The following is a 14244-nucleotide window of genomic DNA, read 5'->3' on the forward strand; positions in this document are numbered from 1 at the left end:
TAGAAGAACTATCTGGTCATTCCAGAACACATGAGTTTGCTTTATCAATTATATCTGCCTGCCGCAAGCTCTTCGCTGGAACAACCCAGTCTGTGGTAAGTACCCTCCTGGCAGACGAGGCATAGTTCGCGCACAAACCGGCCAAGTTGAGTTCCAGTTGGCCCGGTCTCGACTCCTGCAACCCAGAACACTTTGGCCTACATTCACAAAGGGCCAGCCCGGCCCAACATAGCAAAAAAAGGCCCAACAAGGGTACATGGGAGAAATTCATGGTTGAATCCATGGTTAAGTCTCCCAGTGATTTAACCCCATGCATCTTGCCTCCTCCTTATGATCCTTCGTCACTATGAGGTGTTCTTGAGAGAAAGGATAAATCCATAAAGCAAGTGGAAATGTGGGAAAATAAGTACTAGAAAAATCTATAAAAAAGAAGCAATAAATGCCTTTTTTGAGTTTCAACTATCACTAAATGTTAGGATTATTTCAATAAAAAAATAAAAAATAATATTTGTAATCTATCTCCCCATTAATTATATATATTAGATTTTTACCATAAATGTTCGGCCATCAATAAATTATAGCCTAAAATGCAAAACTCACCCTTTAAGTTTCTTCAGAATTCATTTTAGTCCTTTAAGTTTCAAATTTATTCAATTAAAGCCTTTCTATCAACTTTTGTTAAAATTTTTTGAAAAAAAAAAAATCTAGAAAATATTTTTCAATCATTAATTTATTTTTTTTAATTCAAAAAATTTAAAGAAAAATTTTAAAAATTTGAAAAATTAACCACAACATATAACAAAAGTTGATGAAAAAGCCTTAATTGAATAAACTTGAAAGTTGGAGGATTGAAATGAACAAAAGCAAAGTTAGAAGATCGAAATGAATTTTGGTAAAATATAGAAGGTGGGTTTTGCATTTTAACCTAAATTATATTTGAGAATTAAAAGCTTATTAAACTCACATCTTAATGTACTTAATTATATATCTCTATGTTCATTTTTATTCATTCATGTTGTTTAGAGCATTGGTAGAAGATTATCTAAAATAGGTAACCAAACACCCAAAAACTTTTCACAACAATTTACCCATTAACTTACTCATACACATACCCATTTAAGTTACAATGGTCACCTATATTTGGGGATAGGAAATTTGATGTTGGTGAAAAGGAAAGTTGTTACCTAAAACATGAAAAGTAACAAATAGGGAGAAAAATATTGGTAAACTGTTACAATTGCTCTAATGCAGTAACCCAAATGAACATATAGTAAAAAAAGTTATGGTAGTGGACATTTAAAGGCATGTTTATTTAGGAGTTTATAACCACTTTATTAAATTTTGTTTTTTTTTTTTTTGAAGAGAATTAATTGATAATGACCAAAAGGAATTAATGAATGGTTAGAGGAGTCATTTTAATCATACTCTTATATGCATCTTTACTTTTACAAAAGATGGCACGTGTCATTGTTATAGGAAAATGTTTGGTTCCAAACATATTTGGAGCTTTGGACTCTAACCACTAATAGAAAAATAACATGCATCCCATCATGTGCAATGCACATATTCCACTTGATTGGTTAGGTTAAGTGAGCCATGTGCAATGTATATTAATGACAAATGTCATCTTTTAATTGGTGGTTGGAGCCCAATCCCCAAAACATGTTTGGAGCCAAACTTTATCCATTATTATATGTAATGACAAATGGACACTTGCCTTTATTTTGTGCAACCATCAGTTTTTAGATCCAACTTTTATAATATTCAATAGTTGATAATCAGTGCAATGTGCAAAATTTTTTAATATAATATAATTTTTTATTTTGTCTAAATATAAAATTTTATAATTAGGATAATTATTAAGAATTTATTATAAATGTGGTTGAATATAGAATGAAATACTCTACAATTAGGAATTTATTATAACCGTATATTAAATAATATATTTACCATCAAAATGAAATAAGATGTACAAAGATTCTAATGGAAGATTTAAATATTGAATGAAATATGATGTGAAAAAAATTATGTGGCAAAATATTATCAAATCAATCAAAAGTTAAATGTTTTCAATTTTATATATATTAGGAGAAATTACATTTTACCACCCTAAGCTATACCTCATTTACACTTTGCACTCTAAACTTTTTTAATGCACTTTTTGCACCCTAAACTATAACATTTGTTACACTTTGCACCCCGATGTTAAATTTGCTGTTAACTTGGATGGAAAAATATGACACCACATGAAAAGACTTAATTGCCCCTTTTCTCAATGCTTTAAAAAATATATATAAATTACACTTTACCACTCTAAACTATACTCCTTATTATACTTTGCACCCTAAACTTTGAATTTTCATCCAAGATAACAACAAACTTAAAGGCATGGTGCAAAGTGTAACATGAGTTATAGTTTAGATTGGTAAAATGTAATTTCTCCATAGATTATAGGTAATTAGATGACAAATTATAGATATTATATTAGATTACTCCATTTAGAGCACTAGTAATCGGGGATGAATACCAGTCTCTATTCTACACCCTAAAAACCTATTTTATCATCACATTTTACATCTCACCCAATATTTCAGTTTCTATTTTTACATACAACTTATTAAAATAATATAAACTACAACATTAAATAATATATAGATAGAAAAAGTGAGGAGAGAGAGAGAGAGAGGGAGAGAGAGAGAGAGAGAGAGAGAGATTGAATAAAATATAGTTTTTAAGTTTACATCCTACGCTATAGTTGGTAAAAAAAAAAAAAATACATACCTACCCCCAAATGAAGCATGTTTTTAGTGATTTGGTCATAAAATAGCAACTTAAGAGTGTTTACACTTTACACCCCATAATGCTAGCGGTCAAGCAATAAATGTCTTTCAACTTAAAAAAAAGTCAAAGCTTTTAATCACAAGAGACGGCTTTACATTCAAGTTGAATGGACAACTTTACATTTATTGTCACATTAAATGGCCAATTTTACATTTATTGTCATGGTATTAGTTTGTAAAAAAAGAAGATGATGAATTTGGACAAAGAAGTGGTTCTTAATAAACCATTATCACACTTTTAAATTCGGAAGATAGAAATCGAGCTGGTTGTTAATGTATAAGGTATGGGAACTTATTTTCATTCACAGTAAAATTGGATGGTTACCACTGACCACTACCAATGCCCCCACACCTTCATAATAATAATAAATTAATAAACAAAACCACTCAACGAGAAAGTATACCATGTTACGAGTGTATATTTCTTACTCCTCATAGCTGTGAGGGAGAGGAAAAATGCACCCATAATAGGGTGTATTTTTCCCCACTCATGCTCATTTCACTTCCAACAATATATAGCAAGCAAATCATTTTTTTTTTTCTATTATCTGTGTTAATAAGCAAAGAGAAACAAACAAACATATAAACAAACTTACTTGGGAGGGGCTTACCTTTTCAATCCAAATCCAACAGAGGGAGATGCTAACAAATGATAAGATGAACATAGTGATGGTGGCCCATCTCTTCCCGATAGACACTGAGAAATGAACACACAATCGAGCTCCTCGTAACCAAAACAAGAAAACCGAATGAAAATAAGTTCCCATACCTTATACATTAACAACCAGCTCGATTTCTATCTTCCGAATTTAAAAGTGTGATAATGGTTTATTAAGAACCACTTCTTTGTCCAAATTCATCATCTTCTTTTTTTACAAACTAATACCATGACAATAAATGTAAAATTGGCCATTTAATGTGACAATAAATGTAAAGTTGTCCATTCAACTTGAATGTAAAGCCGTCTCTTGTGATTAAAANAACCCCCCCCCCCCCTAAATAGATGAAAAAAAGGTTTTAAAAAACTCAAATTTCCTATTAAAGGTGTGTGAACGACATATATATATATATATATATATTTTTAAGTTTCAACTTATAACGTCTGCTTCTGTGATTTTTGCTATGTATCATTAGACCAAGACACAAATCGATTTTTGGTATAAACATAAGTAAACCCAAATTTCTTATTCAACCATTAGAGATTTTACTAATTAAGTTAACTGGAATCCAAGTGTGAATGGCAATTTAATTGGAGGAAAAATAAGATATTCAATAATTATTTATAGCCAACCAATCTAGGCGTTGGGTGGCCAAAATTGCTAAAGGAAGGCTGAGTTGTGTTTTTTTGGGGTCGTTATAAATAATTTGCATTTTAGGGTAGGTAAATGTAATAACAAATAATTTTAGAGAAGGTTAGTGTAATTTTTCTAGAAAAATAATATGACTAGTCTTGTGTGGTTTTTTTTTTTTTTTTTGGTCCATATTGGTTAAAGTCACTCTTAACTCTCTTTCAACAATTCACTCTTAACTCTTAAGTCTAAAGAAATGGCTGAAAGCCCTCATGATATAATTTTGAGTATGTATTTTTGTTTGTTTCAATGGAAAACTTTTTTTTAAAAATTGTTTATCATGTTTTTTAGTGTTTAGTAACATTAGAAATTACTAGTAAAAATAAAACTATCTTTGGTCAATGGAAAACCCTTATTTAAAGTATCAATTATTTTTTAGAGATTTTTTTTCCCCACTAAAATTTTCTAAAAAACAACTTTATTTCATGCCATGCTAAATAAATGGAGCTAAGAGGCAATATGAAAACCATTGAAAATAACTCTATTTCATTTTGAGATCACTACCAAACATAGGAAAATGAGATAGCTTTTTCAAAAATTAATTTTAAAAAATGACTCATTTTTTAGAAAACAATAATGTCAAAACAAATAGAGCGTAAAAATCCAATCCTTAACATATGTAATATATTTCTTTAATGTCCTTCATGATTGAGTGGCATCTTGGTTTGACCTATACTACTAAAAGAGGAATTAGCACCACTATGAAGACTAAACCTTTTGCTTAAAGAAGTTTTTTATTCTGTTTTGCTAAAAGAATCTATACAATTAATAACAAGATTCCATGTTTGGCTTTCAACATTTTACGTACTGAAATACCTTCACACAAATTCTTAAACTCTCTAAAATACCCCCATGTTTTAGTTAAATAATTTTAAATTAAAAAATATATATATAAATTGGTTAAAAGAATAATTTATTGTTCCTAAGTTTTAGCATTTTTTCTTTATCTTTCTTATTGAGCCTAACACTTAGGACGCTATCTCTATCTCAATTTTAAACATAATTTCAGGTTATCTTGCCTCTCTTTTTTTTTTGGTTGAGAATAAATCTTACCTCTTTCTTAAAAAAAAAAAAAAAAAGGTTATTTATAGATCATTTTCAAACATTATAAACTAAAAAATTTCAGGTTATCTTGCCTCTCTTTTTTTTTTGGTTGAGAATAAATCTTACCTCTTTCTTAAAAAAAAAAAAAAAAAGGTTATTTATAGATCATTTTCAAACATTATAAACTAAAAAACAAATAAATAAAAAAGAATATTATTACACTGATAAGTCTAGTTTATCAATAATCACGTGTTGTTTTTCTTCTTTTTTTTAGAACAAATGACATGTTGTTTTAAACTTTTAATCAATAAAAAAGCAGATTGGTATCTTCCAACCTAAATTGTAATGTGAAATGCAATAAACTTATTCAATTTTAATATAAAGAACTTAGACAAATGATATCACAAAAGCTTATGTAGCAAAATATTACAAAACCAATCTAAAGTCAAACGTCTTCGATTTTATATATAAATGCTACGTCTACAATAATTTTACAAAATTTTTACAACAAATCACAAGTGGTTAGTTGTTATTGGTTCAAATTTGAAATTAACACTAAGATTACTTTTTTGCCCCAACAATAACAACCAGAACAACCTTCCACTTAGGATTTGTTGTAAAATTGTTGTAGACATAACATTTCTCTTATTATAAATTATAAATTATGATTATATGCGAGACTATAGATTAAAGATATTCAATTATATTAGCCATTATTTTGCATGAGTACTAAAAGTCTTTGACCTTTTAGTAAAAGAAAAAGGAAATCCAACACATGTAGGAATCTCGCAATATTCTTCCATTTTTAGTTAGATATGAAATACGACACATGATATTTGTGGGTTCCAGTTAGGTCAACTAGTAAAGTCTCTGATGGTTGAATAAGAGATCTAGGGTTTAATTCCCACCAACATCGAAAACCGATTAGCGTTTTGGTCTAATGATAAAAAGTTATCATTAAAAGCATCATTAGAAGCAGACGTCATAGGTTGGAACTCTCTCAAAAAAAAAAAAATTTGGAACTTGTTTATAAATATGGGAACTTGTTTTTAGTCAGTTTTCTAGTTTTGGTCACAAGGAACTCCATTGTGTGTGTTAAATATTAGCATTGATACACCATGTTGAATATACTAGTATGGATGCGGAAGAGGAAGCATAGAATAGGAACATCGAGAACACGAAGGTTACGTGGTTCAGCCTTGTCGGCTTACATCCATGAAGGAATCCCTTAAGGGTTACATTTTTATTGTATAAGAGTGTAGTACAATAACCTGTGTTACAATGAACCCTAACATTAGTATATATAGGCGACTAAACTCTAGACTACTAGTACAAGCAGGAATGGGCTTGGGCCTATTATATTGGGCTAATATATCTAATATATATCTCTAACACCCTCTCTCAAACTCAAGGTGGAAGCTCGATGAAGGCTTGAGGTTGGATAAGTATGAGAAGATCACTTGGGGATACCTTGAAGAATGCCTTTGAAGAAACCACAATGAAGAATGTGCCAATTGACCAATTTTGGAGTTTAAAATGAAGAAAGGAGTCTAAAATTGGAATCTATGCGAAAAACTGAGCAAGATAGGCCTTTGTTGGAATTTTGACTTTTGGTCAAAAGTCAACGCAAAAGTCAAAGTCAACGAATTAGGTCAAAGTCAACGGAGTCCAAAATTGGAATCTTTGCGAAAAACTAAGCAAGATAGGCATTTGCTGAAATTTTGACTTTTGGTCAAAACTCAACGCAAAAGTCAAAGTCAACGAATCAAGTCAAAGTCAACGGTCAGAGCTCATGGGTTAGATTCGGGTGGTTCGAGTCGGGTTGGTTCGAGTCAACGTCAACTAGGTGACGTGGTGCTGATGAGGTGACACTGCTAACGTGGTGAGCTGCGTGGTTGATGATGTGGTGCTAACGAGGCCTATTGCTGACGTCATGGATGACATCATCACATATTTTGGCGTGTGGGAGGTCCATCGCACATAGAGGCACGTGCTTCCTCGGTTGAAAGCTAAATTTCTTCCGTATACTGATCGGTGGTTGACATGGCCGATAGGACGGCACGTGTGGCCGATGGATGAGCTACACATAAGGAAATCTTGGCGGCGCGTGGGGCGGACTGGAAATGTAGGAGGCGCGTGTTAACGCGATAGACGGCCGAACTTCTTGGGTTTTGCAAATCGCCGAGCAATGAGGCTGACATGGCGGTGCATGTGGCTATGATCTAATCGGCGCGTGGGGAGTTTCCGAAGCTGTAAGCGACGCATGGTGGCGCATGAGGCTGTTGTTGGGGGCCGACTTTTTGGGATTTTGTCGCGGGAGGTCGTGGGGCACGTCTGTGGTGTTGGTTTCATCAGGCGAAGCTTGGATTTGCACAAATCTGAGAAGTTGAGTCACGGCTTTGCTTGAGTTTGTAGATTTTGGACACAGCACTAAGCCACCGTGGCTGCGAGATGCCACAGAGTCTAGATCTAGCAGAGAAGCATGTGTGACTTCTGATGGTAGTGTGCATGTGAGAATCTTCTTTGCTATGTAGAGATGTTTGTTTGATGCCAAGAACGAAGTTTGGCTCTGATACTATGTTAAATATTAGCATTGATACACCATGTTGAATATGCTAGTATAGATGTGGAAGAGGAAGTATAGAATAGGAACACCGAGAACATGAAGGTTACGTGGTTCAGCCTTGTCGGCCTACATTTACGAAGGAATCCCTAAGGGTTACATCTTTATTGTATAAGAGTGTAGTACGATAACCTGTGTTACAATGAACCTTAACATAAGTATATATATGCAACTAAACCCTAGACTACTAGTACAAGTAGAAATGGGCTTGGGTCTATTACATTTGGTTAATATATCTAATATATATCTCTAACAGTGTGGTTATTTTTCGATGTCTCCTGGGAAGAGATCGGCCTCCAAAACTATCTTTATCTTCTTCTTTGTTATCAGCTTCATCTACTGGATTGACAAGGTAAGTCCCTCCCAGGCTAGCTATTATACTCCCAAGTTTGTTTTTTTTCTTTGCTTATTAACATAGTTAATAACAACTGACGAGGTAAATAATCATTGACGAATCCATCTATGAGAATGATCGTCCTGTCACGGACGAGAAAATGCACAGGACGAGCATTGCAGTAGATCACAGTACTGACGAGGATATTCAGTCCCTTTAATGCAGTCAAACTGAACAGCTACACTTCTAGCTGTTCAGACCGTTTGAAGACATTGATGCCTCATTACTCAGATTTGAGGCGTTACTCAATGGAGCATTAAGACCTCCATAACCCCTCCAACGGCTAGGAACGATGAGGGTAGATATAAAGCCCACACACTCCCACGAAAGAGGTAAGAGAGAGATTGTTTATTTTATTCATTCTTGGTTCACTATAATTTCTCTACAAAGACAATTCAATATTCTAACTTTGGCATCGGAGGCGCTGTGGCAGGCACCACACCGGTGTGTATAGGAGACGAGTGGAAGGGATTAGCTCCGTCCGACGAACATCACTGACAAGTTCATTCTTATCAGTTTGGCGCCGTCTGTGGGAACGACTTTCTTTTCGTGTTCAGACTCGAAATAGTAGTTCCCTGTTCTTGTTCTTTCCAAGATGGAGTCTAATCAGGACGCCGCAACCCTGGCTCAGCAAGTTCAAACCCTTGCAGCCACCGTTGAAGAACTAACTAAGCAAAACCAAGAATTGAGATCACGACTTCAGCAAGAGGATAATCGTTCGAAGGGAAATCAGGAAGATGAAGGAGATAGCAACAGAAGAAGTGACCATCGAAGGCCTAACACTCCCGTCGAGCAAAATTCAGATATCCTTCGGGAGATGAGGAAAGAGATGGACGAACTAAGAAACGCTATCAAAGAGAAAACAGAGCGAAGTGTGGATCGGATGGTCCGCGCAACGGATTCACCATTTACAACGGTGGTTCTCGACTGCCCAGTGCCGTCGAAATTTCGGTTACCTCAGCTCGAGCCCTTCGACGGGCTGAAGGACCCTCAAGATCATCTAAATACCTTCAAGACAACCTTGGGACTTCAACAGCCCCCGGACGAAATTTTGTGTCGTTCCTTCCCTACTACACTCAGGGGGGCTGCCCGAGAGTGGTTCACGAAGTTGCCAACGTCGTCAATCGACACGTTCGAGCAATTGAGCAACGCTTTCCTACGCCACTTTATTGGAGGACAGCGACCAAAAAGGACCGCCGACCACTTGCTCACCGTCAGGCAGGGAGAAAAAGAAACCTTGAGGTCGTACGTACAACGTTTCACGAGGGAAACACTGGAAGTAGACGAAGCCGACGATATGGTGCAGCTGACGACATTCAAGGCAGGATTGAGGTCCAGGGATCTCGTCAGCTCACTTGCGAAGAACCCCCCAAAAACGATGGCTGAAATGCTCCTCAAGGCGCAGAAATATATGAACGCCGAAGATGCATTAGCTGCTATCAAGGACGAAGATAGGCCAAGAGACAAAGAAAGAAAAGAAGATGATCGCAGAGGGCAGAAGCGAGACCGTCCTGATCGTCGAATCAGTGACGGACCTAGAAGGAAGGACGACAAAAATCCAAGAACGGTGAAATTCACCCCCCTTGTCATGCCTGTTGACAAAATCTTGGCGCAGATTAAGGACGAACATTATCTTAAGTGGCCACGACCACTACACTCATCTCCCAACGTTCGCGACAAAAGTAAATACTGCCGATTCCACAAAGATCACGGCCACTACACTGAAGATTGTAGGGATCTCAAGGAGCAGATAGAAGAGTTGATACGGAGGGGGAAGCTGCAGAAATTCGTAAAGAAGGGAGAACACGGCAAATTCGGAGAAGAAAACAAGCGCCAACAGGGGTCCTCCTCTAGAAGTGACGGTCGTCAGTCACAACCACCTCAAAACATAGTTGGGGAAATACAGACGATTGCCGGGGGACCTACCACTGGGGGTTCATTCAAATCGCTCAAGAAAACACATCAACGACAAGTGAATAGCGTCCACGGGTCACATCCGTCAAAGCAGAGACGAACTGATCAGGATATGACCTTCAACGAAAGTGACTCCCGAGGAGTAAAACAGCCACACAATGACCCCTTGGTTATAACACTCACTATAGAGGGGTTCAACACAAGGAGGGTCCTCGTGGACAATGGTAGCTCTGCTGATATCATTTACTTCTCCGCATTTCAACAGTTGAATCTAGATCCCAACAGACTCCGTCCATTTGACTCTCCGCTCGTCAGTTTCAGCGGTGACAGGGTGTATCCTAGAGGAATAGTGACACTAACGGTCACGGTAGGGACGGACCCAAAACAGTTAACTCGTCAGCTAGACTTTTTAGTAGTTGATAGTCCGTCATCATACAATGTCATCATCGGAAGGCCAGCACTCAACAAGTGGAAGGCATCCACATCCACGTACTGCTTGAAGGTGAAATTTCCAACAGATGACGGTGTTGGTGAGGTAAAAGGAGACCAAGTTCTAGCTCGAGAATGTTATCAAGCTGTCTTAGCAGCTAAGGAGAACCACACGTGGGTCGTAGAAGAGGAAGAGGAAGAGAAAGCAGAAGCACTGGAAGTGGTGGAATTGATCGAAGGGCAAGCAACAAAAACAACCAGGATAGGGACGATGTTAAGTCCTGAAATGAGGACGAGACTCATTCAATTTCTTCGTGAGAACTTGGATGTCTTTGCCTGGAACCATGACGACATGCCAGGTATATCCTCAGAAGTTATTCAACACAAGCTGAATGTCGACCCCGAAAAAAGGCCGGTCAAGCAGAGACGAAGAACCTTTGCGCCAGAAAGGGACCAAGCAATTGCTGACGAGGTAAACAAACTCCTGACAGCAGGCTTTATCAGAGAAGTATACTATCCAGACTGGCTGGCCAATGTCGTCCTGGTAAAGAAAGCAAACGGAAAATGGAGAATGTGCGTGGATTTCACAGATTTGAACAAGGCCTGCCCGAAGGACAGCTTCCCACTCCCGAGGATAGATCAACTAGTTGACTCTACGGCCGGGCATAAGTTGTTAACGTTCATGGATGCATTCTCAGGATACAATCAGATAAAGATGGCTGAAGAGGATCAGGACAAGACCGCATTCATCACCAGTCAAGGACTCTACTGCTATAAGGTAATGCCCTTTGGTCTGAAGAACGCCGGAGCCACTTATCAAAGGTTAGTAAATAGAATGTTCGTCAAACAAATAGGCAGGAATGTGGAAGTTTACGTCGATGACATGCTCGTCAAGAGCAAGGAAGAACTGGAACATCTGGACGACCTTAAGGAGACATTCGACACCCTTAAGCTATACCAAATGAAGTTGAACCCCAGTAAGTGTGTCTTCGGTGTCGCCTCCGGAAAATTCCTCGGATTCATGGTGTCCCAGAGAGGGATAGAAGCAAATCCTGAAAAGGTACATGCCATACTCAACATGGCATCTCCTAGGTCCGTCAAGGAGGTCCAGAAGCTGACAGGACGGATTGCAGCACTTAACAGGTTCGTGTCCAGAGCAACCGACAAGTGCTTGCCATTCTTCAAGACCTTGAAGCAGGCCTTCGAATGGACTGACGAATGTGAAGCGGCTTTCCAGGAGCTGAAGCGCTACCTCAGCAACCCACCGCTCTTGAGCCCGTCCAAAGAAGGCGAAAACCTTTATTTATACCTGGCCGTTTCCTCTACGGCCGTCAGTGCAGCCTTAATACGAGAAGAAGACAGAAAGCAGCTTCCAGTCTACTATGTTAGTCAAGCCTTCCAAGGGGCTGAATTCAAGTACCCAAAGATCGAGAAAATCACGTTCGCGTTGATAGTAGCTTCGCGCAAGCTCAGGCAATACTTCCAGGCAAACCCAATAGTAGTAATGACGGACCAACCAATCAAGAAGTCTATGAACAGACCCGAAGCAGCAGGAAGGATGGTCCAATGGGCAATCGAACTTAGCCAATTCGACGTGGAGTACCATCCCAGGACGGCCATCAAAGCACAAGCTTTAGCTGACTTCATTGCCGAATTTACTTGTCCAGACAAGGCAAGTCCTGACACCGGGGGTGAAGTATGGATGGTGCAGACTGACGGTTCGTCTACACGGAAAAGAGGAGGAGCAGGGGTTGTCATAACCACTCCCGAGGGTGAGATACTGAAGTACGGGGTAAGGCTACATTTCCCGGCGACCAACAACGAAGCTGAATATGAAGGAATTTTAACAGGATTGAGGCTTGGGAGAGAGCTCGGGGCCAAGAACCTATTAGTCCAGAACGATTCGAAGGTAATAATTGGGCAGGTCAGGGGAGAATACGAAGCAAAAGAAGAAAGAATGCAGAGGTACCTCAGATTGACGAAACGCTTGATTCAAGAGTTCGAAAAAGTGGAATTCGTCCGAATTCCGAGAAGTCAGAACAGGGCTGCAGACGAAGTCTCGAAAATAGCTTCGTCAGAAGAAATAGAACCAAGGGCAGACTTGATGATGGAGATACAAAGAAACCCCAGCATAGAAGAAGTTTCAACACTCACAGTCGAAGGCACAAATAACTGGATGACGCCCATAGTATCATTCCTTCAGGATGGCCACCTACCCCAAAACGCTGACGAAGCAAAGAAGATAAAGAAGAGATCCACCAGATTCACAATCCTCAACGGTGCTTTGTACAAAAGGGGTTTCTCGATGCCTTACCTGAGATGCGTGGACGAAGAAGAGGCCGAGTACGTCCTGAGAGAAGTTCATGAAGGGATCTGTGGAGATCATGCAGGCCCAAAATCTCTGGTAAGAAAAATTACACGAGCAGGATTTTTCTGGCCAACCATGCAGAAGGACGCGGCAAGGTTCGTGAAAAAATGCGACAAATGTCAGAGGTTCGGGAACATTCAGAGATTACCATCAGAAAAATTGACGACGATAACGTCTCCTTGGCCGTTCGCGCAATGGGGAATGGACATCGTCGGCCCGCTACCTCAAGGCAAAGGCCAGGTAAAATTCTTACTAGTTGCTATTGACTATTTCACTAAGTGGGTTGAAGCAGAAGCATTGGCGACCATCACCGAGGCCAGAATCCAGGGGTTCGTATGGAAGAACATAATTTGCAGGTTCGGGATACCACAGACGATCATATCGGATAACGGACGACAATTCAATTGCCAGAGTTTCAGGGACTTCTGCTCGGGATTGGGCATCAAGAACAAGTTCTCGTCACCCGGCCACCCACAGGCGAATGGACAGACGGAAGTGACGAACCGCACACTACTCAAGATCATAAAGACCAAGCTGGATGATGCAAAAGGAGCCTGGCCAGAAGAACTCCCCAACGTCTTGTGGGCATACAGAACCACGGTTAGAACCCCAACAGGGGAAACCCCCTTCAGACTCACCTACGGAACCGAAGCAGTGATTCCCGTTGAAGTGGGACTAACAAGCACCAGGAGAGAAGCATTTAACGAAGAAGAAAACGACGACCTGCTACGAGTTGACCTAGACTGCCTTGACGAAGTTAGAGACAAAGCCTTCTGCAAGATGACGGAGTACCAGAAGAAGATGACGGACTACTACAACAGGAGGGTGAAACTCAGAAGGCTCAACATAGGGGACCTCGTCCTACGCAAAGTGACCCAAGCAACCAAAGATCCAGCCCAAGGAAAGCTTGGCCCCACATGGGAGGGGCCATACAAAGTTATTCACTACTCCAGACAAGGTAGCTACCACCTGGAGACCTTAGACGGACAAAGGCTCCCGAGACCATGGAACATCGAACACTTGAAGAAGTACCATCAATAGATGTAATGAAAAGCCATGCCTATCAGTTATAATCAATAAAGAAATTATTCATCCAATATTTGTGTGTGAACGTGCCCACGAAAGCCAAAAATATGGCTAAGTAACAAGATTCCGCCTAGACGGATGTAAGTTACTGACGAGAATAACTCGGTGATTGAAGCCAAAAATATGGCTAAGTAACAAGATTCCGCCTAGACGGATGTAAGTTACTGACGAGAATAACTCGGTGATTGAAGCCAAAA

General features: G+C 38.8%; 1 protein-coding gene across 1 annotated transcript; it reads left to right on the forward strand.

The window, feature by feature from the left end:
• The first annotated feature begins 8845 nt into the window (after window positions 1–8845).
• LOC136071357 (uncharacterized) lies at window positions 8846–14002 on the forward strand. Its single transcript, XM_065782534.1, has one exon. It carries the CDS (start codon window positions 8846–8848, stop codon window positions 14000–14002), a length of 5157 nt encoding a protein of 1718 aa, XP_065638606.1.
• Window positions 14003–14244: the final 242 nt, after the last annotated feature.

Source organism: Quercus suber, unplaced genomic scaffold, assembly GCF_002906115.3.
Source record: "Quercus suber isolate HL8 unplaced genomic scaffold, Cork oak 2.0 scaffold_305, whole genome shotgun sequence".
NCBI classification, from domain to species: domain Eukaryota; kingdom Viridiplantae; phylum Streptophyta; class Magnoliopsida; order Fagales; family Fagaceae; genus Quercus; species Quercus suber.

Excerpts from the sequence above, each read along its gene's own strand:
- LOC136071357 (XM_065782534.1), top strand. The coding sequence starts at position 8,846 with ATGGAGTCTAATCAGGACGCCGCAACCCTGGCTCAGCAAGTTCAAACC.